General features: G+C 36.7%; 1 protein-coding gene across 8 annotated transcripts in view; it reads left to right on the plus strand.

The window, feature by feature from the left end:
• Positions 1 to 25,494, plus strand: part of LOC107315783 (kinesin-like protein KIF20B) — a 32,016-nt gene that overhangs the window by 3,857 nt on the left and 2,665 nt on the right. For 5 of the 8 annotated variants that reach the window (XM_085555113.1, XM_085555112.1, XM_085555111.1 and 2 more), the window contains 27 exons: positions 227 to 411; positions 1,787 to 1,835; positions 2,468 to 2,665; positions 3,319 to 3,430; positions 3,881 to 3,952; positions 4,415 to 4,561; positions 6,252 to 6,414; positions 7,459 to 7,704; positions 8,260 to 8,399; positions 8,926 to 9,073; positions 9,648 to 9,915; positions 10,422 to 10,483; positions 10,687 to 10,806; positions 12,027 to 12,222; positions 14,679 to 15,882; positions 16,323 to 16,461; positions 17,190 to 17,312; positions 17,718 to 17,778; positions 18,014 to 18,139; positions 18,403 to 18,542; positions 19,735 to 19,890; positions 20,825 to 21,015; positions 21,457 to 21,595; positions 22,325 to 22,447; positions 22,856 to 23,017; positions 23,915 to 24,079; positions 24,949 to 25,149. In XM_085555113.1, the coding sequence (XP_085411239.1) occupies positions 227 to 411; positions 1,787 to 1,835; positions 2,468 to 2,665; positions 3,319 to 3,430; positions 3,881 to 3,952; positions 4,415 to 4,561; positions 6,252 to 6,414; positions 7,459 to 7,704; positions 8,260 to 8,399; positions 8,926 to 9,073; positions 9,648 to 9,915; positions 10,422 to 10,483; positions 10,687 to 10,806; positions 12,027 to 12,222; positions 14,679 to 15,882; positions 16,323 to 16,461; positions 17,190 to 17,312; positions 17,718 to 17,778; positions 18,014 to 18,139; positions 18,403 to 18,542; positions 19,735 to 19,890; positions 20,825 to 21,015; positions 21,457 to 21,595; positions 22,325 to 22,447; positions 22,856 to 23,017; positions 23,915 to 24,079; positions 24,949 to 25,149 (5,036 nt within the window). The remainder of the gene's footprint in view (positions 1 to 226; positions 412 to 1,786; positions 1,836 to 2,467; positions 2,666 to 3,318; positions 3,431 to 3,880; positions 3,953 to 4,414; positions 4,562 to 6,251; positions 6,415 to 7,458; positions 7,705 to 8,259; positions 8,400 to 8,925; positions 9,074 to 9,647; positions 9,916 to 10,421; positions 10,484 to 10,686; positions 10,807 to 12,026; positions 12,223 to 14,678; positions 15,883 to 16,322; positions 16,462 to 17,189; positions 17,313 to 17,717; positions 17,779 to 18,013; positions 18,140 to 18,402; positions 18,543 to 19,734; positions 19,891 to 20,824; positions 21,016 to 21,456; positions 21,596 to 22,324; positions 22,448 to 22,855; positions 23,018 to 23,914; positions 24,080 to 24,948; positions 25,150 to 25,494) is intronic. The other 3 variants (XM_085555116.1, XM_085555115.1, XM_085555118.1) reach the window with 2 other exon arrangements.

Raw genomic sequence — 25,494 nt, forward strand, 5'->3', positions numbered from 1 at the left:
AAAGTGATGCCCTGTAATGTCTAAGGAATGGGATGTGAGCTGTTGCTTAAAGCCAGTATTTTTCAGGGAACAGTCTAGTAACACTGCAAACATTGCTTCAGACTGTAACTGGCCTCTAAATTCTTTGTGTATACCTTGAGATTAGAATCAGTTATCTTTGTCTTCATTTATGTTTATATGTTGCTTACAATAGTAACCTGGCCCTTCTTTTGTGTATTGCTTACAGGGACAGAAGATGATGTTGGTATTTTGCCAAGGACGATGGATATGTTGTTTAAAACTATTGGACGAAGGCTATACACAAAAATGGATATGAAACCTATTCGGTGGCGAGATTATGTAAAACTGACAAATGAGGAAGTGAGAGAAGAAATTGCTCTTAAAAATGCGTTGCTTTGTCTGACAAAAGAGGTAGGAAACTACTTTATAAAGAAATGATGAGTACATGCATCTTGTGATAGTTCAGTGTTGTCCTTTCCATTCTGTAATGAAAGAGGGTTCTGTATTTACACACAGTTTTCTATTTGTCTTTCTGTTCCTGCTGAAAAAGAATGAAGCATCTTATTAGTGGTGTGCTATACTGCACTGTGGTATTTTAGTTGTGGAGTATGTTAACTTGATCTTACTGATGAGTTGGTTAAGTGTGGACTTCACAGTGTGAAAGGCAGGTGGCAGTAAAATTCCTTCTGAATTATTTCAAGAGCACAGCTGAGTATGAAGTCCAGCTCCAATGATCTTTAAGTATTTCAGGAGAAAAACAACACCTGTCTTCTACATGAACCAAAGATGTGTAAAACTGTTCTAGGTTTAGTGAGTATGTGGAAAGAAAATGCAGTGGACAGCTATATGCTGATCTCATCCTACTCCATTAGAGAGATAAGATGCGATCATGCGATATAGGTGCCTCTTCTAGTTTCAAGAACCGTGTTCCTAGGTAAAATACTTGACCTTATAAGCTGAGTAGGTACAAGCTTTGCTGACTATACAAAGCCAGATCTGGGTGAGTGTCATGTAGATGAAAACTTCTATGTTAAAAGTTTTACTTCTAAGCATACTGTATCTGGTAGGTGAGATTCCTCCTCTTCAGTAGATGAGAATTTCTTTCTACTTTTTTGCTCTATAAAAAAGCAACACAACCTGAAGCCTGGGAACTGAGTATACATCTATGAACATCATGAGATCTACATGTTTGGAGCTGTTCTGTATTTTCTTTGACCAAACTACTTAATAATATTATATTTACAAAATTTAGTCATAACTTCATTTGTGTAACACTTTGATAGCCTGAGTTAAGAAATAATAAGCTGCTTATCTACATTAAGTGATCAAGTATTCTACCTTAACTTCCATTTCTGAGAGTTGACCTAATAAGCCATAGGATATGGAAGTCCTGAATTAAGAAAATCCCAATAAGAAAAATATTTCAGGAGTCCAAGATTCATGAAGGGTAAAATGCAAATTATAAATGGGCTATTGAAAATCATCCTATTAAATAACTCCTTTTCCTGTTGGGGATTCTCTCCCTATTTGTTCTTTTTCTTTCTGAATCACAAAGCTGAAATGCATCAGATCTTATACTAAAGGAATTGTCAGAAATGAGTAGTAGGGTGAAACCAGTCAAAATGTGTAGCCAGGATTTTTGTGTTGGCACCTTGGAACTATACTGTATTGTTTTCTGGTAGAACAATACAGCTGCTTTTAAATAAATAAATAAACAAAAGCAACCAGTGGTGTATTGGTGCTGTACATCAATAATAAATCCTAAAGTCTCTGTTTTCTTTCGTAGGTAGACCATCACAACAGCACTAATGACAAATCCCCAGCGGATTCTAAGGGTATGTTTTATATTAAACAGTAGCAATTGGAAAAGCTTCTGTAAGGTCAACGACTGGCTTTTTTGGCTAATGCTGATAATAAAAGGATTATTTAGCTTTTATTTGTAACAGAACGGAATAATGGGCAGGACATCTGGGCAGAAAACAGAAGGAATAAAATGGCTAGGAGACTACTGGGACATCTATCATAACCTGGTTTTATGAGGTGAAAGTAAAACAAAGAAAAAGAGTATGATTTGTGATAAGATCCCTCATGGTTTTCTGACAGGCCTTTAGGGCACTTAAGAACTCACTAAATACTTTTTTTCCCTAAAAAGTCGGAACGAAGTGTCCTTACTAGTTCAGTTCTCTATATCGTAAAGACTGAAGAGTTCTGAATATTTCTAACCCAACTATAGATGTTAGATTGGGTTTTGGAAGTGAAAAGGCAAGCTTTATAGCAGGCGTGTCTTTGCAAATGTGTAGGGCAAGCGTCTTGACTTCCAGATACCTGGTGTTTGTATGAGAGCTGGGGGTTCTCTGTGTTTATGTTCTGGGAAAAGTTTTAAGCTGTAAGCTTAACTATTCCTTATTTTTAAATGCAGCTAGTTTTACTGTCTCTACATTGACTTGTAATATTTTCTACTTTGCAGGTGCAGAAAATCTCTCAGAAGGATCAGACCAACTTAGCAGATTATCTATAGATGATTTTGTGAAGTTCTCTGTTTGGGTTTCATTTTTTGAGATTTACAATGAATGTTTTTATGATTTACTGGCTCCTTTATCAAATGACAGAAAAAAAAGGACACTTCGCCTTGCTCAAGACATCAAGGGCTATTCTTACGTAAAAGGTAACTAGAATACTTTGCAAACTGCCAAGCTTGTCATGGAATAGTGTAACAATGTTTCTTCTGAGATAGAAAGCTCTTAAATGTGTTCAGTGTAGCTCTAGAAGTGTCTGCTTGAATGCGAAGGCAACAAGCCACATGTATGTATCTGCATCTTCAACAGTATTCTCCTTATTCCTGTACTTTGCGCATAAAGCCTGTGTGAACTCCACTGCCTTCATCATCCTTGAAAATGAGAGCCATGCAGTCGTTAAAATGCAGACAAAATCCAGATAACCCATCCCCAATAAAAACTATAAGCTAAAAGAAAAAGCTTCTCAGATTGACTTCTGCACCAATGAACACAAACTTTGGGCTTCTGTAGTTTAAGAACTTACCTTTTGTACTTTCAGTACTAAGGCTGCTTGCTTAATTTGGATGGAGCATTCTTTAGTATTCTGGTAGGATAAACTGTTGTGCTACACTATACCTTGCCCTTTTCTGTGGGAGGAAGAATCTTAGTCTTATCTGCCATCAGCTTGTCGTGTGTTTGAGGCAGAGTTAATGAAGTATTTTATTGTCTTAACTAAATGTTCTTAGTTTGTATACCTTATTTCTTGTTCACCTTCTCTTTTGCTAATGAAGCTTGCAAAAATCACTTTTCCTTCTTTTGAAAGGTTTGCAGTGGGTTCAGATTTCTGATTCTAAAGAAGCTTTCAGACTTTTTAAACTGGGACAGAAACACCAGAGTTTTGCAAGCACAAAGCTAAATACTTGCTCCAGCCGAAGGTGGGAAACTTTCACTAACATTGGGTGTAACATAGCGTGGGGAAGAGGGATGAATGAAAATATTGTCTATGGCTTTTTTCGGGGAAGAGGCTTTAAAAAGGCTTGATATCTAGTGTTCCATGTGATATTTTGTGACAGTTTGTGATTCTAGTGCTTTAAACTAGAAGGATTAGTCCTTCAAGCAGATAAGTGCATACAAAAGCTAAGTGTTTTATCAAAAACTCTCAACAAAATAACTAAGCCTTCTTCCATGTAAGTAATGGTGGTTCATGAGGGGGAAGAAAAGCAAAATAAACCAAGAAAGAATGTCTCTTAAAAGGTTTAATGCATCTAGTAGAATTATTGTTAATTGAATCTGGAATAAATCCAGCAGTGTTTTGAACAGATGTTATAGATTTTAGAAAATGCGTGTATTTCTGGCTATTGATCTTGCTTCATTTCTCCTTTTAGCCACAGTATATTTACAATTAAGGTACTAAGAATCGAAGACCTTGAAATGCCACGAGTGACACGAGTCAATGAGTAAGTTCAGAGCAGAGTTCCCTTCTTTTTTTAGGATGAAATTGTCAGTTACTTTCAGTATTGATGTATTGATATTAGGCTACGGACACTAGGTTCCCTGATACAGCCTCCTGGATGAGTGGTGGTTCCCCATTTCCTGTCATCACGCAGTACTAAACCATCAAGTTGTAATGCTGTTCTATATCTTGTGCCCACTGTTACACACAGTGTTCCTTTATCCTTCTCACTCAACTTCTGAACTAACGTAAATCCTCAGAAGGAAGAATATGGCAGAAAAATGGAAGCTGTGTTGGAAAAGAGTTTGGCAGGAAGTAGTGTGCAACTTCACTAGGAAAGCAACATTAAAAAGGATGAAAGGGTTCAAGAAATTGTACCTCTATGAGGAGTGGTTGTGTTGGAATTGATAAATAATCAATGTGCATTCAAAGGCAAGAAAACTTAATTTTCCTTATCTGCCTTCAGATTATCACTGTGTGATCTTGCTGGTTCGGAAAGAAATACCAAGACGCGCAATGAAGGTGACAGACTGAAAGAGAGTGGAAATATCAATGCATCTCTCCTAACTCTAAGCAAGTGTATTAGTGCACTCAAGATCAGTCAGCAGTCAAAGTAAGTCCTTGTACAAACTGTAAACTAGTTGTAGATTTCAGATATCATGTACAATGTTTTAACTATTGTTTAAAATGCAGAGTACGAAACTACGTTATGAGTGAAAACTATCTGTAGGCTTCTGCAGATGTGTGAAGACTTAATGATCTAAGAAAGTGATCTATAAACTTGCCTGCTTTGTGTTTGTTTTCTTTTCTTTTTCAGTAAAACCATTCCAGTTCTAAATTTCTGAATGTGTTATCATAGACTTAAGCAAATTAGCATTGGGGTTTTTTGGGTTTTTTTTCTGGCCTTGCCAGACCTTTTCCTCCTTTGTTAGTTAATTGCATTTATCATTTAGTTCTGCTGTAACAGTTTTCCTCAGGGATATTGCTGTGCTTTGTCCTAGCCAAGAGACATGGTCAGAATATATATATATATATATAATTTGGAAAAAAATTATATATATATGCATATATAAAATTACATATATACATATATATTCTTTTTTCCAAATCTTGATGCAACTTCATCATTCTTTCTGATCTAGCTAACCAAATTCAGAGAGAAGAAAAGCCTGCTTGCTACTTCTGTCTGAGGTTGTGCTCAAAATGAGTGCAGACAGAGCTTTCTGTATTTTAAACAATGTAGTATTTATTTACAGTCACAGCTGGATATAATTGCAGAATTCTCTGCTGATTCTCATTTGAAGGTGTCTTTCTGTCCCAAAGATTAGGTGAGCTCTGTGTTCATGAAATGCCACACTGTGCCTGGTAGCCTATTCAAATATCTGTTATGCTTAGAAGTAGATGAAAATAGGCCTTGCTACTGGATTAGTCTCTTATCTGTCTGTGCTTTCTAGGGAAGAAGGATTCCTTAAAATTAGCTGCTGCTTAAAGTGCTTTGATTTATTCAGAACTGTTTTATCTGCTGGTCCTGATCACTTGAAATTTTAACAATACAGGGGAAATGTAGTGATGACTTTGATAGTAATTTTCTTTAAAATAAGAACTCATTTACCACTTCTGCACTAAAGCTACTTATGGGTCACGTGTGTTGTGACAGGAGCGTAGCTATGTGAAGCTTTTAGGTCTGTTTGCAGAATTCAGTAGTTGTAAAGAGTCCAGCAGGTAACCTCACTAGAGAACAGTGTGTTTAGTCATGCTTTAGGAGTTCTCTTCTAATTTTCTGTACATCACCAGCTGTTTGATTCAGTGGCTTAACCTTGGTTTAGGAAACACCAGAGATGTTGTGATAAGTATATGCTTCTTTATTTCCAAAATATTTACTTTTGTCCTTCCCTAGAGACAATATACTGAGAGAGAGGTTATCTCTGATTTTGTTGGGTACCGTTTTCTTAGAAGTAGATAGGTCAGTTTGCCAACTGTGGTATGGGAAAGAGAAAGGTGAGAGAGAATTTAAGCTAACGTGAGGCTGTAGGACCTATCTTAGGCTGGATGTTGAATGTACTTTTTGTTTTAAATGTTCTTGTGGGTTGTCTAAGAAGATAATGGCCGCATAGTAGCTGGAACAATCATACAACCTGTCTGCGAACTAGCAAAAAATATAAATTCAAAACAACCCACAACTCAAAATGATTTAAAGACTAGTGCAGTTATTAATGTGTTGTCTTCCACTTGGATAGCTCTCACAATGAAATGAAGCTGTTAACTTCTGGTAATGGGATTTGTTGTGGTTTTTGTCTTCAAAGGGTGCAGCAGCACATACCGTTTCGTGAAAGTAAGTTAACACACTTTCTTCAGGGATTCTTCAGTGGAAAAGGGAAGATACACATGTTAGTAAACATCAGCCAGTGTGCTTCAACCTATGAAGAAACACTCAATGTGCTAAGATTCTCAGCTATTGCACAAAAAGTGAGTATGTTGTAGTCTATTTTGTTGATCAGTACTTATGATTTGCATTTAAAGAAGAAATTCTGTTCTTCTAAGAATATGAATCTATTTGTGTAGTATCTGTAGTGAATCTGGGTGTTTGTCTCCATACAGCAGTCAGGTTTTTTAATTTAGTGTTTTAGTTGAGCTTAATTTTCCTACAGTTTTCTAAAAATCTCTACTGGGGTCTTTGTGTTTCTTTGGGGTGTGAGGGCAGAAGCATCTTCTGAGATCTCATTCCTAAAAAGTATTCAACCTAACAAGAACCAACTTGTTACATCTGGAGGAGATTTTATGCTGTTTACTTAATTTTTCGCTCTTCTCAAAATATGATCCCATGTAGGAAAGCAAATCCAGCTACCCCATATGTTGCTGCTGTTGTAATTTTGAATACTGTCCAGTTCAAGCGTTGACAAAAGAAGTGGAGCAGCAAAGAGTTTGAAAAGCTGTGTTATGCCCATCAGAGGCTTCAGTGGGAAAGTGGGGGTTAAGCGGAATGGGAAGGTGCGAGAGCTATGATATAACACTGAAGAAGTTAAGCTGTCAGATCAGTGCTACAGTCTTGATGGAAAACTTTGAAGTGCTGGGAGTTTGTGTTTGAAGCACAATTGATGGATGTGTGCCCTTGGATTGTGGCCTTATCTGAAAGAGGTTAAGCGTGAAAGTAGAGGGAGCAGCCTATGAGGGTGATGTGGCGCTGCATGACAGAGAACTGAAAAGATGATGATCAGTTGCATTGAATGCAACTGGAAACTCAAAACATAAAAAAAAGCAGAAATCTATGGCTGCATGAAGTGGCTGTTCTTGTACATTGTTTGCCTAGTGAAACTCTTGAGGTTAAAGGTAGGATTGGAGTCTGCAATAACTCCTTTGTACTTTCTTGAAAACTGGTTTAAGTAGTGACCAAACAAAGCGTAGGCCATAGGAGCAGGAAGCTCAGGAGAGGAAATCACAGCAGGTACCTCTTGAAAGTTCTAGTCAAGGTTGGAAAAATACTGATGGCTTTGTCTTTTATTTCCTGAGTAGGTTGTAGTTGCAGATGCATCTGTACCTCCCAACGATGTGTCATTTGGCCAGAAATCCGCAAGTGAGTCACCAATGCCTTGTTCTAAAACGACCATCCCAAGGAGAAGCACTGGTTTTCTATGGGACCGAACCCTAGAAGATGTAATGGAAGGTGATGTTGAAATGGATGAAGAACATGAGTCAGGAGAAGAAACAATGCTGAAACATGAAGAAAATAAAGTCCTTATAGATAAAGAAGAATACTCAGTAAGTGCCAGGACTACTTTAAGAGTTAGTGTATCGCTGAAGCTTATAACAACATCCTTCTTTTCCTACATCTCTCTCCTATTTCTTCTGAACACCCTTTTTCTCAGTAAGTTCAGTGGTAAGAACTAAGCAGAATGACTCTGATTTACTGTCTAGTGTGGAAAGGCTGTGTGAAAGGTGTCCAAATTCGAACAGAGCAATGAAACATGTGGACTTGTTTCTGTCTACTTTTGGTTACTTGTGGTCAGTACATAGCAAGGATTACATGTGGGTGGTGTGTTTGTTTGTTTTTAGCAATACAGAAAACTTTTCCCTCATTTTTTTGTTGGGAGGGGGAAGGAAGTTTGTTAAGTAACAGATGTTTTAGTCTATTTTAGGACTGTGCTTCTTTTAGAAGTTACTTCTGAGTAGAGCAAAGAGGCAGAAACAGAAGGTTAGAGAATTCTTTGGCATTTAATTAATATTATCCCTCATTTTCAAATAGAGTGAAAGGAGAAAACTCAGTTCTAGGGAAACCATCGCTTAATGACAAATTTAATATTGCTGTTATCCTAGGCACTGCTGAGTCTTGTAGAAGACTTGAAGAACAAACTTGTTGCTGAGAAGAAGGACAAGTTACTACTGGAACTGAAAATTCGTGATGAAGTGGCACAAGAATTTTCCCAACATTTTGCTGAGCGGGAAAAGCAGTTCAAGTAAGTTAGCTTTAAATGTTCTTAAAATTGTTGGTTGAAAAGGAAAGATTGAGGGTATATTCACCTGTGGCCAAGAGTTGGATTGGAGGAAAGTTTTAGTCTACTATTCTGCTGGACTTGTTCATTTACTTCTCCTTAGTCTCTGTTGAGAAATCAGCTTCTGTTTGGACTGTGATTTTTAGGAGAAACACGGTGTAGGAACGGCTTTGATGTGGGGGCTGAGGAGTGCTGGGTATGTTTATTTACCATTTTCTTAGTGGCAAACAGAACTATTCTGGCTCGAGGAACTCATAAAAAATTCTTCTAGTGAACGTTTGCATCTGTTGTTATCTGCTGCTGCTTTCTCTCACCTCCCGCAAATCTTGGGGAGAGGGGAAATACATTTCTATGTCACTGTAGCAGTAATATTCTGTGTATTATTCTGTGGTGTCTAAATAGAGAAGCATCTTTGTTTACAAGAAGCTATACTAAATAGCTTAGCGGTTGGCTAACTTAGCTGACTTATCTTTTCTCTTTTGTATTACAGAGAATGCCTTTACCATGAACGAGAACGGCTTGAAGAAAATTCTGAGAAGCGCCTTGAAATTTTCAAGGAACTTGTAAGTGATTATGCTAAAAACCCAGCTGAAGAGAAATTATACAATCTGACTCGCCATGAGCAAGCTGAACCCCTGGTATTTTTCTTTTTTTTTTTTTCTTAAATATTTTCCTTTTTACTATTTATATGTTATGGGCACATCTTATAGAAACACAGGGCTGTTTACAAAGAAGTGCATGCTGTGTTGCTGTATGATGAGCAAGATACATGCATTCTTCATCTAGCAGGAATAGTTGCTGAGCCTTAAGAACAGTTTCAGAAAGCTTTGGGAATTTGGGGCTTTTCTGTGTTCCTGCAACACAAAATGAAAATTTACGCTGTACACAAAGAAAAGGGGAGTCCGAACTTGTACATTAAATTTGAAGGAGATCAATCTGGGGTAATATTTAAAAAAAAAAAAAAAAAAAAGAAGGGAGTGTGGTCATCAAATACTATAAAATATATTAGCTGTTACTAGTATGCCACTTATCTTCCCCCCATACAAATCACTGTCATCTTGTATGTGAATTTGTGAGGTGGGTTTTGAAGCTGAAATTAAAAACTTCTTGTATGTCTGTCTTCATAGTGGCTATCCAGACTATCTGTAGAAATAACAGCTATTATGTAGTCAGCTATTCACCAGTTTTAACTGATTATAAATTACGTTTCAGGGTGGAGAACATAGCATAGTGCCTGACACCTGTGTTGATCTTGAGGGCATTCTTGATTCTGTGCATTATGATGTCATGGATATTAAAGAGCAAGCTGAGGCCGCACGTAGTTACATTGCATCCCTGTCGAACCCGAAGGAAGATATTGGCTGGTTTGAAAAGCAGCTGGAGAAAACTAACTTTGAACTAATGAAGACCAAAGAAGAGCTAACAGAGAAAAACACCAAACTACTTAAAACTGAAGAAGAGCTGATGCAGAAGAACAAAGGTGAGTTATGCGATGTGAAAGGTAGAAGACAGAAATAGTTCATTAATCTAAAATAGAAATAACCAGTTTGAGTAGGAATTAGAGATGTTCTACCTTTGGAACCATAGCCTGTAGATAAGTGATAGTTTGTTCCTTGTGTATATTCAGGTTCAGCAATTCCACGGTTTTTGGTTATTTCTTTTCTTTTTCTTTTTTTTTTTTTTTCCCCTTTTCTTTAAACTGCAACTAGCAGGTTTATGCTTTTGTAAGTATGGGGTTAAGTGTCTATATCTTGATTTTTATTTTTATATTGTAATCTCTTCTCTTTATGTCTTGTTGATGCAATGTTTTAGTTCCAAGAAATATAGAAAACTTTTGAATCACTCCCAATAAGTGAAGACACATGCAAATTAATTAATTTGTTCAAAAGCTACCTAAACATTAGAATATCTGGAAAAATTGATTACTTAATAAACTATCTAATCTATTGGCTACTTATGTAATGCAACCTTTTCTGTGTGTTACAGACTTTGAAGTGCAGATGATTAAATTGGATGAGTCTGTTGAGCAACTTAAAGAAGCAACTGAGGTAAATTTATCAAGAATATCTTGTGTAAAATTGTTTTAATACCAACTTGTGGTAGCTTAAAATGCTATTCCAGTAGGCTCCATTAATAGATTTCTTACCGAGCTTAGCTTAACTGAATTTGCCTTCAATGCATTGTGTAATTCAGCTACTTAACACTACATTAGAAACTGATGACTGAATTTTTTTTATTTTTTATTTCCAAGAGAATGACTGCACAAAATGAAAGGATTCGAGAGCTAATGGACATCGTGGTGCAGAAAGATGACATTATTACAGAGCTACAAGACTTAAAATCTCATTTAGAAGAAAAAGTAAAAGATTATGTGAGTTTTACACATCTCAGTATCCTTATACAAAAAAAGAAAATCACTAACCCTATGCTTGTAATCAACACATTTTTGGAAAACTGATTTTCTGTATGTAGCTGGTACTCGCTTGAAACTGTAAACAATTCAAATTTATCTGAAGGTAGTTGTTGTTAACACAAACAACAAAAATATCAGTGTGTTCCACTAACTCCTGCCTCACACGTCCTACATCAGAGGAAGAACAACAGTAAAAGTATATTGAGTAGAGTTTGAAGTATGAGTATGAATGGTCAGGGTATCTCCACGTTCTATGCAGTCCATAAAACTTTATCCTGACTAACGTACTGCGAGCTACTGAATATGTGAAGACTAGCTTGATTAAGTATGTGTGCATACCACTTCTGGTGTTTTTTGTTCATTTTTTGATGTTTGGTAGCCTGAAGCAGCTCTGAAAACATTTATAGTTAATTCTGTCACTCAGATCTCTAACCTTGTAAGCTTAGCAACTTGACCCTTCTTAGTCTTTGACTGTCTGCATCACTGCAACTTAGTATTTCCATGGTATTAAAGCTGACTGTGATGAGTAGTCATGTCCTCAGCTATTACTTCTTCCAAGAACAAGGCTCCAACTCTATCTATGAGGTTGTGTGGCCTGAACACTTCTGAAGCTTTTCTTTCCATAAGTTACTAAAGATGAATAATCAGTCCTTGGCAGTGCCAGCATGGCTTAACAATCGTCATCTTGTAAGTAAGGAAGCTTCACTTGTGGTCAAGGACAGAATCTAAAATGTGTGTGACAGAGCTGACCAAGCTTTAAGGTTGGATTATATCTGTCATGATGAAATTGATTTTAGCAGCTTAGCAGAAGTGTGATGTGATGAACTTGTATGAGAGCTGACCATTTGCTCTTTGACCATGTTTGTAATTTTGTTGACTTCTTGGAAACAGGAAATTCTTTGATAAACTGGTAAACTCTTGATTGTGTGCAAGTCTTTTACTTTGTAACCTGCTAGGCTCTTGCTTTCCCTTGTATACTCTACCGAGTATTGCTCTTGTCATTATCTGAAGGTGTACTTGTTCTGTCTGCTATTGAGATTTGTAACTGATGTCTATAGAGTCACTGGGTAAATATTTTAGCTGTATGGTTTTGTGTAAATATTAGCCTACAGAAGATTAGTGACACTTTAGTGCTCCTTTTGTTAAGCTTCAATGTAACTGATCTTATATCAATACAGGAAAAGACTACCTACCATTTAACTACCATTAAAGCAGAACCGACAGAAGAGAACAGTAATAAAGGAACTGAAAGCAGCCAATTTTCAGTGCTTTCAGTTAAAGCACTGCAACAAGAGAAAACTGAGTTGGAAGTGGGAAGAAAGCGCTGTGCTGATGAAGATAAGCCTACTGTGGAAGAGCCACCTCCAAAGAAAGGTACAGTTTCTTCCATCGTTGAACAGGGTGTCTTCCAAAACAATAAATTGGTTCCTATTCCGGATCGGAAGCAAAAGGCTGTGAAGCGCGTACCTTATGGTATAAGGAGAAAAGCCACTGTGTTAAACTGTAAATAGAAGCAACTGTTATGTAAATATTCCTTTTTCAGAAGGTCCTATGCTGTTCATTTTTGAATGCTTAAAAATAAAAGTTTTTTGCACTATTTTTTTCCTTTTTGCTGCTTTTTCCTCATCTGTTGATGCACTTGCAGATTGGTAATAGTTTTAAAGCAGTTTCTTTAGGATTGTTTCAACTGCTGTTGCTGATCCTCTGAGTAGCATCAGCTGTTCAAGTGCTTTTTATTTGTTTGTTTGTTTTGTTTTTCCTGAAGCAAATATCAAAATTGTTGACAACCTGCTAATTGCTCGCTCATGGGCAATATTTGAGCAAAATGGTTTGGATAAGCTCTGATGCATTTAACTTCATTTCTGGGCACAGCTGAGCATCAGTGTTCCTAGAATTATGGAAGGCATATACAATGTAGAAGGGAAAATCTAAAACTTAGCTGTAGTCCCTTCCTTTCTTGTATTCCTCTTGCAAAATACGTGCAAGGGAGAAAGTCAAGGCCTTCTTTGGATGAGATGCTGTTCTTGGATGATTTGTCCCTGCTGCCTTTATTTGGCATAAATATTGAATCCTAATGTGACCACTGAATGGAATCGCATATATGCATCTTACCAGAGACTGAGGGAGGGATGTGGACTCCTCCATACTCCAAATAGTAGTGGGTTTGTTATAATCATATGACCAAAGCTCTCATTTAAAAATTAATGTCAGCGATGCTCCACATAGGAATTAAAATGGGTAGCTAATAGTCACAATGTCAGCATTAAGTTTTCTGTTAAGAAGTACTGAGTATTCAATCATGTTAAAATTTTCTTCTATTTGTGAGTATTAATAGCGTCCAATTTAAAAAACTGCTTCATATACATTCTTTAGCTATGTTAAATATACACAGTAGAACAGTGACCACAGGTATGTTGTGCTGGTTCTTTTGTAGAATTAGTTATATAAGTAGCATGAGCAAAAGTGTTTTAGGAGGTGCTATGTTATCTTGGCTTAAAGTTCAGGGTATTTACACCATTCTCTGAGCTTTTAGGTCTTGTTTCCTATGCTCTGTAATAATGCTTTTTCCCTACTTCCTGTGTAAGGAGCGTCTAGACTGAACATTACACATCTTCTCCCTAGTCTTATTTATTTTCTTTAGTGCTTGCTTGTTGTTTTCAGCATAAAGTGTTTAGATTACTTATAAATCATATTCCCCTCACTAGTGTTGCTGGGAGCAGCAGTCAAAACCCAAAACCTGGTTTGGGGTGGAATATGCCACTGCTGTTTCTTCAGTATGACTTTTAAATCAGTTGAGGGCTGTATATAAAACTCCTTAGATGAGTTGAGAGGCTGTTTCCGTGCAGTACATGTGAATCTGTATGAAATGCAGGCTGCACGTGGGCGCTATAGAATTCTGCATTTCTGTAGTTGTAGTAATAAAAGGACTGTACAAGAATCACCATGGAATATATTGTTGTGGTGACCCAATCCCCAGTAAGTCTTGACTTATTTTTATTTTTTTAATACTTAAAGTATGCATATTCTGGAATGGACGTAATTGGATGAATTACAGCAGAATTTACGTAATTGATGAAATACAGCAGAAGTCGCTTTTGATAGAAAGAAAATGCATGTGATTTTAGCTAATTGCTCACCAGTTAAAGAAAAAAACAGCCCCAAACTAATGGAATATTTATGGAAACTTGAATCTGCAAATTTGTACAACTTTATGAGCGAACTTTATATGCAAAAGAGTAAGTGTGGACAGAAGTAGGAATCCTCATATTTTGTTTAGAGATCAACTGAATAAGAGAGACAGATATCAACACTTAAGTGATCCACTTGTCCAGGGTTTTATCTTTCTTTTGAAAGTAAGAGGACTGTGAGTTTGAATGAAATTTCTTAGAGAACTGTTTATCTACCATTTAGATGTAGATGGAGTGATTCCTGGCTGCCTTATAGGGATTGCTGAAGCAGGGAAGATAGAAAGAATATAGCTGTGAATTATCTATCTCGTTCCCATGTTTCTTAAATCTGATTAGATTTTCTACTGGTGTGGAGTGGAAGGTTTGAGTAGTGCCATGGTAAAAGTGTTCTACCAGACTGAAAACCCTTTGCTGTTAATTCTGTATAGAAATCTGAGGCACCTGATTACGTGTTCAGAGGACTTTAATTCCTTCACTAGTATCAAATACTATGTGATGTGAGGGTATGGCTTGCATATTACGACAGTTTTTCACTTAGAAGTTGCTACTTGGTGTTGTGAATTGCTATGTAATAATGATTTTAATCAATCTGAGCTACATTCCTTTTCCCTTTTTATTTTTGTTTGTTTGTTTGTTTTACAGTAGTTGTAAATGAGAGAAAGGAAAAGAACACTGTAGAGCAAAAGAAAATTGAACACATGAAACGAAAGTGCTCCGCGTACGAAAAGGAAGTACTAGCACTGAGGGAAAGAACTGAAATCCTGGAACGCCATTTAGCTGTGCTTGAAGAACAATGCGGAAGAGAAAAAAATAAAAAAGAAGATTTCAGTAAGCAGGTAACTAGCCTGCGTATTGAGCTTTCTTTTTCTGAAGAAAGAGCTGATGCCCTCCGTGAACAAATTCTGCAGGGTCAAGCTGACTATCGGGAAATTGCTTCTGAACTGGATGAACAGAAATCTATAAATATGACACTAGAAGACCAAAATGCCCAACTAACTAACAACATAGAAGTTGCCAAAGAATGTATAATTGATAAAGTGTCACAAGTAAAAGAAATGAGGACCAAATTAGATGAATTATACAAATGTCACTTAGAGTTTCACGCTATCGGTACTGACTTTGTCAATGTAAAGGATTCCTCAAACTCTGAAAAAGATGAGCCAGGGACATCTCAAATTAGTCCTGCATGCATTCAGTCACAGACTTCTTCCATTTCAGATCTTGTGCAGGACCTCTCCTTTTACTATAGCCTTGAAAGGATTTGGGAAGTATGCAGAAGTATTGTTGATGTTTCCTCACAAAAAAGTCAGCGCATTAAAGCACTGCTTCAAGACAATGAAAACCTAAAGGCGGGACTGAATAATGCTGAAAATCATAATCGTCAACTTGTAATGAAGCTATGTGAGATTACAACTCACACTAGTCAGAAAGATGATCTTGTGAATCAGTTACACGAGCAAATAGAAAAGAAAACTCGGGACTTTGAAGAAAAGACTGCAGAAGATCAGAGAGTGATTGCACAATTTCAGGAGGAAGTTGCCAACTGTGAGGTAAAAATAAGAGAGCTTGAATATCTCCTGGAGGCTTCCAAGACAAAGGAAGACAATGTGTCAAAACTCAATGAATTACTTAAAGAAAAAGAATCTATTATTGTTAATCTAGAGACAGTTACAGCAACTCTGCAGGAGAAGTCTGCTAATGCAGACAAAAAGGTTGAAGAGTTAAGTAGCAAAGAAGCAAATCTGATTCAAGAAGTTATGCAGCTCAAAAATAGCTTGGAGCAGATGAAACACTCTCTTCACGAAAAGGAAAAGAGTGAAATGGAGAAAGTGCAACGTATAGAATCGTAAGTAACCACTGAGTTAACTTAGAGCCCTTTGAGAATGAACTAGAGTTAAAAATAGTTAATGGGAACATCCCTTTGACTTAATGCATTTGCATGCTTATCAATAGCCAACCTACTACTTTAGGATGCTTTGGTATGCTACTTGAGTTCCAAGGGAAAACAGGAGTGTGCAAGGAAATAAAGAATAATATGGGGACTTCTGGTGGTTTTGTTGTACATCCCTCAGAATAGCATCTGAATAATTTATTGCTTCAGAATCTGATTATGAGAAGAGAGCTGAAATTCGAAAGTAATTGTTTAAATCTTGTCACTGGTCTAGATAGATTTAAGAGTCTATTTACAAATAGAATCCAACATGCAGGGCATGGATTAAGCTGTAATTGCTGTTTCCATGAGATGTGTAACAGTAATGTTCTTTGTCTCTTCATTTTTAACATAAGGCTAGAAAATATTCTTTCTGAGAGTTCTGCCCTTATACTGAATTTAAAAAAAGATTTGCAGAGGAAAGAAGAAGAGTATGCAGATCTAAAAGACAAACATTCTGACGCCAAGAAACAAATTCAGCAAGTACAAAGCGAGGTTTGTAGTCAACTGAGATATTTTTTCTGTAAGATTATGCTTGGCTTTCTGCTGTTAAAACTTCTCAAACTTTAACTATGAAGCTGGAAATTTCACACTAGTGTGGCTAGCAGCAAATCTTAGGTTAAGTTGCCATTGAAGCTCTGGAGGGGACCAGAAGTTAAAACATGGTTTCGCATAGATAATGAACAGAGGAAAGTAAAGTTGGTTGGTAGTCTGGAATAAGGTTTGTGAAGAGAATAGCTAATCTGCCTCTGGAGGGGACTTGTTATTATCTCTACGTTACTGGTGACTTGCCATTGGTATCCGTGGTAACTCCAAAGCCTAAAACCTAAGTCTTGTGAAAAAGCGCTGATAACTGGGAAGAAGAATGCTATTTACTTGAAGAGAAATAGACTAATTTCCAGAGGCTCTTTAATAGAAGTATGTATATTTTTTTTCTTCAATTTCAGCTTCAGTGATGTTAATAGTTAAAATTTAATTATTAAACAAGAAGATATCTTAAAACCCATTTTGCAGGATCTTAGTCTGAAAGTTCATTGGGTGTGCTTGGGGTGGAAAATTGAAGCTTAAAAATGAATTCATGTCTTCCTTGGTAACCTTGCACTTGCTGTCGTTTTCCTACTCAGCATTTGTTTGTGAATTCCTCTTTATTTAACAAAGAAGTATTTGGCCAGGTTGGATTACAGAAGTCTTTTAATTAACCATGAGCTGTGCTTACATTACAGGCGTCCACGATGCGTTCTGTGGAGGAATCCCTCAGGAACAGGATGGATGAACTTGAAAGGATTAATAACCAGTTTAAGGATGATCTGGATTATAAAGACTATACTATCCAACAAATTAAACAAGTATTTTACTTGCTCTTAATTTTTATTAAATGAATGACGCAGGGTTTCCAAACAACAGGAAAAAGGTCAAAAAAAAAAAAATTAAAAAAAATTGGAGCAAAATGAAAGTGGCCAACTGAAATTAGTGGTAGACCATGAAAGATATTCAAATAATTAGTCACTACAGAGCACTGGCAGATTGCTTTAAATACAATAATCTGCATAGTAAATACATATACAATACATGCATATAACCTGATCTTGTTGAGTGACATCACGATATGTTAATTGAAATGTCTTACCATAAACTCTTTTTATCAGCTTGAGTCCTTATTTATGCTACATGAAAAACTTATTAATTCTAGGCTGTCTTAATGATTCTGCTTGTTTCTACTGTGTATGCTTTCCTTTCAACATGAAATATAGGAGCTGGTGGAAACTGAGAGGATGGAATATATCTCCAAAGACTATGATCAACTATGTGACGGTCAGCCATTATTTGTGTCTGTGTGTGTGGAATATCCGTGTAAATGTTGTCACATTGCTAATGACTTTGAGTCTTCTGTGTTTCGATTTTAAAACATGTCTGCATATATTTGTATGTAAATATTTCAATGGAGATGCTCTATTTCTTTTAAAAGAGCTTTTGGTCATGGGGGAATCTTGATTTGAGAATAATGGGAGCTAGTAGGGAGTTCATCTGTAAATTTTCAAACCTTCAGATCTGTGTGCAAGGGATAGAATAATTGAAGTTATGCGGATGACATTAGAAGAACAAGAGGAAACTCAGCGTGAACAAGATGAAATGCTTGAAGCTCAGTTAGAAGAGAACGAAAAATTAGCTTCAGGTAATCTTTCCAGGGAAAGGGAGCAGGGATGCAAAAGGGGTTTAGATGTACTGTGATAACCACTTCCATTTTCATGTGACTGTTACTTAGGCATTAACGTTCCATAGTAAACAACAAATCTCTTGTAGTTAAAGGCTTCTGTTATTTCTTTATGTCTATAGCAGATAAAACCGAAGCGGCTTTAGTAAAATGTCATTGGTGAGGTATTTCAAATATATATTTGAAATGATATGCTATCTAACCTCATTTTGTGTATTGAGTAGAACTGATTGCATGGAAGCAGAAATACAGTGAACTGGAATACCAGAGCAATAGTGACTGGCAGCAAAAGAACAACGAAAGTGATGAGGCAAATTTGAATGAAAGCAGTACAGAATTAATAAAGCTGCAAAAAGAGCTGGAGGTAACTTAACTTCAAAGATGTAACTTGATAAAGTAAAGTGTTATATTGATTACAGAAACTTCCTGTAAAACCTGCAGTGCAACATGCAATAGGGACCAGGTGCAGCTTTTTTGTGGTACGTTAAGAATGGCATCACTGATGCCCCCATAGTATAGGATGTGTAGCCTTCCCTACATTATACTGCCATGAGCAGTGCTTCTTTTGCTGGCCTCTGAACAGTTAGTTGTCTTATCCCATCTGATGTTATTTTTTGTTGTTGTTGTTTGTTTTTTTAAATAAAAGTAGTGGGCTGGCCGTGGGAGTTTTCTAAGTGAGTATACAATAGGTTCCATCCACTCTGTTAGTGGAATGGTTCTGAACTTCTTTCCTCCTTCACCTTGAGTAAGCTTATTCATGATATTTTTTTTAATGCACAGAGCCAATTCCCTTTTTCAAGAAGAGGGGAAAGTTGAACATTCATTGCTTCATTCTATACCATGTCAATGTGCTATAAGCAGAGTATGCTTATACAATTGTTGTTTGCAAGAAAGGAATACTAACTCAAAGCAAATTGTAACTTACGGTGTATTTGTCAAAACTGTTTTCTGTTAGTTGCTTGGGCAACTAATATAAGCTATCGAACTCATCATCTAACTTTATCACCAGGAAGCCTTTTTTGTTGGGCTGAGGGTCTACTAATTTTCCTTGGTTAAAAGACTTTTATTTTTTCCATGCAGTTTCTCAGGTGCTCTGTCCTATATATGAGAATGTCTGCCAGTAGTTTTGATAGGAAAGGAGGCTACTCCTACAGTGTAAACTGTGTCGCTTTTCTTTGGCTTTCAACCCTGAAGGAGCTGCAAATTTTTCTACAACTGCTGCAAGGCAGCGTAAAGTGTTAGAAGTTTTTAAGTTAAAAGAGTTTTTCTTACACTGACTTTTGGTGTAAGTTCTGTAAAGCTTGTGTGAACATTTATAAAGAAAAAGAGATGTTTTATGGAGGCTCTCCAGTCTGAATAAGAAATACTGGAAATGATTATTTTTTAATGGAAAAGAACTAATGATTATCCAATACCTGCCTTTGGGAATATTCTGTAGTAAAAACCGCTAATGTTTCTGTTATCTTGCAGAAACAAGTCTATTTAATGATGACCTGGCTTTTAAGACTTTTATTCCTTAATGACTCACTATTTCATTTTTGGTTTCTTTGAAACAGGAAAGTGAGACTAAGTATCAAACTGATAGAAAAAAGTGGCTTAAGGAGAAGGAAGCGCTCCTAAATCAGATAAAAGAAGCTGAGAATCTTCGCAACAAAGAAATGAAAAAATTTGCTGAGGACCGACAACGTTATGGAAAGCAACAAGCAGAAATTGTAAGTGATGAGGTCCTGGCAGAGTTGTCTGGTGCCTGTAGTTTGGAGACAACTTCATACCAAGTATTAACAGTAAGGGTGCATAAGAGCAGCTTGTCCAAGTCCCCTTGCTTTCTTATGTGGCAAAGCCCATATGAGAACTGCTTGATTTGGAAAAGGAAGGAATGGGGGCGCCACAAAAAGAAAGATCTTTCATAAGTGCATAGTGAAATGTCACGTATGTGGGACATCAATAAGAAAATTACAGTTGAAAAATAGATTACTATTTAATGAGGCTAAGAAAGTATTTTGTACAGTAGCTTTTGTTTGTTCTCTTTTCTGCAAAGCAGAAGGCCTTTAAGCATTTGTAAGGAAGAAAAGGCAATTGAGTTTCTAAAGAAACCCCACAAACTTCTCTCCAGATACTGAATAAAAATACTTGGTCAAACGGCCACAGTTTTGCTCCTTTATCACTTTCCAAATAGTGACTGATAACAAAGTCACTTGAGTTACTTGAGCTGTTTGCTGGGCTCTTGTCATGTAACTTCTTAAACATGTGAATCTGTACATTCTGCAAAGCTTTTTTTACATCTGGAAGTAGTTAGTCCCAACTTTCTGGACCTGCAAGCAGCATAGAAGGATGTGAGGAGCTTGGTATTATTATCACTTTGTGACTTTATTTTCCTAAAGCTCATTAGTAATCATTAAATGAGCAAATTGAAGTGGAGGTTCTTAAAAAATACTAATATTTTTTCAAAAGGAGAGTAATGTAGGTTGTCTAATAGAAGCATGGTTTTGCTTCTGTAGGTTTGTAGTGCAACTAGTTCTAGAGCTCCTGTGGATCTTGAAGAGATCGTAGATTTACTAAGACTGTAAAACGGTGCTAACTACTGAAGTGTTAGAACAGTTCAGTGTGTAGTAGGTGATGTTCACTGTTAATCTGTTCTTCATTTAGGAAAGACTTGTTGCCCAGCTGGAGGAAAAGGACCGTAATCTTCAAAAGTGGCGTGAGGAGAGAGATAAGTTAGTAGAAGCTTTGGAAGAACAGCTCAAAAGTTTGGCTTTCAATGAAAGCTTGGAGCAGATGAAACACTCTCTTCGGGAAAAGGAAAAGAGTGAAATGGAGAAAGTGCAACGTATAGAATCGTAAGTAACCACTGAGTTAACTTAGAGCCCTTTGAGAATGAACTAGAGTTAAAAATAGTTAATGGGAACATCCCTTTGACTTAATGCATTTGCATGCTTATCAATAGCCAACCTACTACTTTAGGATGCTTTGGTATGCTGCTTGAGTTCCAAGGGAAAAAAGGAGTGTGCAAGGAAATAAAGAATAATATGGGGATTTCTGGTGGTTTTGTTGTACATCCCTCAGAATAGCATCTGAATAATTTATTCCTTCAGAATCTGATTATGAGAAGCGAGCTGAAATTCGAAAGTAATTGTTTAAATCTTGTCACTGGTGTAGATAGATTTAAGAGTCTATTTACAAATAGAATCCAACAGGTCAGGGCATGGATTAAGCTGTAATTGCTGTTTCCATGAGATGTGTAACAGTAATGTTCTTTGTCTCTTCATTTTTAACATAAGGCTAGAAAATATTCTTTCTGAGAGTTCTGCCCTTGTACTGAATTTGAAAAAAGATTTGCAGAGGAAAGAAGAAGAGTATGCAGATCTAAAAGACAAACATTCTGATGCCGAGAAACAAATTCAGCAAGTACAAAGCGAGGTTTGTAGTCAACTGAGATATTTTTTTCTGTAAGATTATGCTTGGCTTTCTGCTGTTAAAACTTCTCAAACTTTAACTATGAAGCTGGAAATTTCACACTAGTGTGGCTAGCAGCAAATCTTAGGTTAAGTTGCCATTGAAGCTCTGGAGGGGACCAGAAGTTAAAACATGGTTTCGCATAGATAATGAACAGAGGAAAGTAAAGTTGGTTGGTAGTCTGGAATAAGGTTTGTGAAGAGAATAGCTAATCTGCCTCTGGAGGGGACTTGTTATTATCTCTACGTTACTGGTGACTTGCCATTGGTATCCGTGGTAACTCCAAAGCCTAAAACCTAAGTCTTGTGAAAAAACGCTGATAACTGGAAAGAAGAATGCTATTTACTTGAAGAGAAATAGACTAATTTCCAGAGGCTCTTTAATATAAGTATGTGTATTTTTTTTCTTCAATTTCAGCTTCAGTGATGTTAATAGTTAAAATTCAATTATTAAACAAGAAGATATCTTAAAACCCATTTTGCAGGATCTTAGTCTGAAAGTTTATTGGGTGTGCTTGGGGTGGAAAATTGAAGCTTAAAAATGAATTCATGTCTTCCTTGGTAACCTTGCACTTGCTGTCGTTTTCCTACTCAGCACTTGTTTGTGAATTCCTCTTTATTTAACAAAGAAGTATTTGGCCAGGTTGGATTACAGAAGTCTTTTAATGAACCATGAGCTGTGCTTACATTACAGGCGTCCACGATGCGTTCTGTGGAGGAATCCCTCAGGAACAGGATGGATGAACTTGAAAGGATTAATAACCAGTTTAAGGATGAGCTGGATTCTAAAGATTATACTATCCAACAACTTAAACGGGTATTTTACTTGCTCTTAATTTTTATTAAATGAATGATGCAGGTTTTCCAAGCAACAGGAAAAAGGTCAAAAAAAAAAAAAAAAAAAAAAAAAATTGGAGCAAAATGAAAGTGGCCAACTGAAATTAGTGGTAGACCATGAAAGATATTCAAATAATTAGTCACTACAGAGCACTGGCAGATTGCTTTAAATACAATAATCTGCATAGTAAATACATATATAATACAAGCATATAACCTGATCTTGTTGAGTGACATCATGATATGTTAATTGAAATGTCTTACCATAAACTCTTTTTATCAGCTTGAGTTCTTATTTATGGTATATGAAAAACTTATTAATTCTAGGCTGTCTTAAAGATTCTGCTTGTTTCTACTGTGTATGCTTTTCTTTTAACATGAAATATAGGAGCTGGAGGAAAAGCACTGTAATCTTCAAAAGTGGCATGAGGAGAGAGATCAGTTAGTAGAAGCTTTGGAAGAACAGCTCAAAACTTTGGCTTCTAATGCCATACAAAAAGAGACAGAAATAGCAGAACTGAGACAATCTGCCTTAAAGGATTCAAGCAAGGTCAGCTCTCCTTTCTTCCTACCTGATTAGCTACCCATAAATTCTGTAAAACTCTTGTACCTGGTCTTTGTATTCTTGGTGTGGTTCTGTTCTTGAACACTGTCGTATTGACATCATGTGCAACTAACCAAAAAAAGCCCCAGATTTTATTTTTGTTCTTCAGAAACAGAATTTCTGTTAATTACTAAAATTTCAAATTTTTCAGTAGTTCAGATAAACAGATGTCAGTTTGATGCTTATGATCCTACAGTCAGACTGGACATCTGTAGCTTTTTCTGATAATTCACAGCATTTCCGGATCCCAAGCTAGGCTCAATACTCAGATAGTAGCTCCGTCTCAGGTTTCTTACTTCCTTTGCTTTCTCTGAGGTAGTATCTACAATGGCATGAAAAGACAGAAGGGGACGTGGAGAGAGATTAAGGGAAGCATCAAAAAGCAGAGGGGGGATGATCTCTGGAAGTTCCATTTCTTATTTCAACATCCAGCTTTTAATCAGGATAGCCAATCTAAGCAGTAGCATAGAATTTCAGAAACTAAACAGAAGACTAAATGAGTTGTGCTCTTTTGAGAATGTTTGGATTCACTTTCTCTGAGAAGAAAAATGTTCTCATAGCAAAACTTCCCCTACAACTGCTGACTTTCTCACAGTACCGAGGATTTGGGAACAAATAAAAGCTCGGGTTATTATATCTTAAGAAAGATGAAGGCTGAAGCACATAAGTAAAATAGAAGAATCAAAATATATTGTATTACAACTTCCCAGGCAATTCTGTGACTACTGCACTTGTAACAGTGACCGTACAAATCCGTGAAATGTTACTGTTCTTGAATAGTTAACTGTGTGTGTTAATTCCTTTTGCCAGTCCCACAACTCAGCAGTTTTTACTGTTTATTAGGATAATGCAACTGTGATAGAAGAGTTAAGAAAAGAACTGGCTGACAAAAATGGCTTTTTAGAGGAATTAAAACAACGCATTAGCCACAGTAGCCTTCCATCTTTGCCAGAAATACCTTTACTTGAAGAAAGACAAAGTAGAAGGAATGAGTCTGTAAATGAAAAGGTATGATTATATTTATAGAAAGTAAGTACTTAACATCTTGTTAACCCCTTTTTGTTCTTCAGTTTTCCTAGGAGATACTGGAGCTAGAATCATTTTTCTTAGCATATAGTCCTTTAACTACATATTCAGTGATGAGTACTTGTTGGTTCTTTTTGTCTTCCACTCAAACATGTGCTCTCATCTTCTCAAAAATATTTGATTTACTAGAACACCATCTCTCTGTGTACATTATGGGACTTTTCCATGCAGTTTTCCATGTATTCGTATGTGGATGCTGAAGATTAGGCAGAGGTTTAGCCTTTGGTGTTCTAACATAGCAGCTGTGAGCGTGCAGAGTATGGGGGGAATGGATGACAAAACGACCAGCGTTACAGATTTTGTCCCTAAATAATGTCTCGCTTTCTCTCTTTTGGAGGCAGAATACTGCCTGAGACTGTTAGTGAGACCCAGTAGGGTGTATCTGAAGATCACACAATGAATAGATGCTACTACCTTCCCACACTTTTGCTGTGTTTCAGCTTATGTGTTCATGTGAGAACATCCTGTTGAGAAAAATAGGATTGGGTGGATCGTGGACAGTAAGTGCTGCTGGGGAAATGCATAGACATTTCCTTGTAACTTAGCTGTGCATTTGTTGCCATTTGACCATGAGCAGGTACATGATAGCCTTCAGCTTAAGTACGGTGTAATTGCTTGAATGTCTGTATTCTCTCCAGGGAAAAGATAGCAATGGAGTTCTTTAATGACTTGTACTGGGCTTGCAACTTCAGGAAAATTGAATGCTTACATATCCTTTTCTAGATGCCTTATGGCTGTTTAATCTCATGGCTACCTTAACACTTGCACTTAAAATTCTTCTGTGCTATCAGGAGCATTTGGAAACTGTCCTCGACTCTTCTGGAGTGTCCACAGAAAATGGCAAAACTAGTCGGTTCCCAAAACCGGAGCTGGAAATCCTACTGACACCTCTGCAACCTGATAAGATGGAGATAAAGCAGCACGGCAGCATGATACCTTTAGGAGTGAAAATGCCTAAGGCAAAAAAGAAAGGAAGTGACGACATGGATGAGGTATGACCTAGACCAAACAGAAAACAAAATATCTGATGCCTTTTTACCATTCTCATTTAAGCATTAAAAAAATGCTATTTCTACCTCAGTAAAGTAATTGAAGAATTTAATTAATGGACTGCTTTAATGAAACAAAACTAATAGCCGAGTTCAGTGATAATGGTTTAAGAGAAGGGAATTTCTCTTAACTCCATTGTGTATTTTCTTTGAAACCTGTAGACATAAATTAGCTTTTTAGACATCATGAGATGTCTAATACTGATATCTTAATGTCCTGTTTTTATAATTGAATGCTTATTTGTTATTTGATTTACAGTGGAATAGTTACCACTAGCAAATACTTGC

The sequence above is a fragment of the Coturnix japonica genome, chromosome 8, assembly GCF_054131305.1.
Source record: "Coturnix japonica strain WE chromosome 8, WE-NBRP24, whole genome shotgun sequence".
In the NCBI taxonomy this organism is placed as follows: domain Eukaryota; kingdom Metazoa; phylum Chordata; class Aves; order Galliformes; family Phasianidae; genus Coturnix; species Coturnix japonica.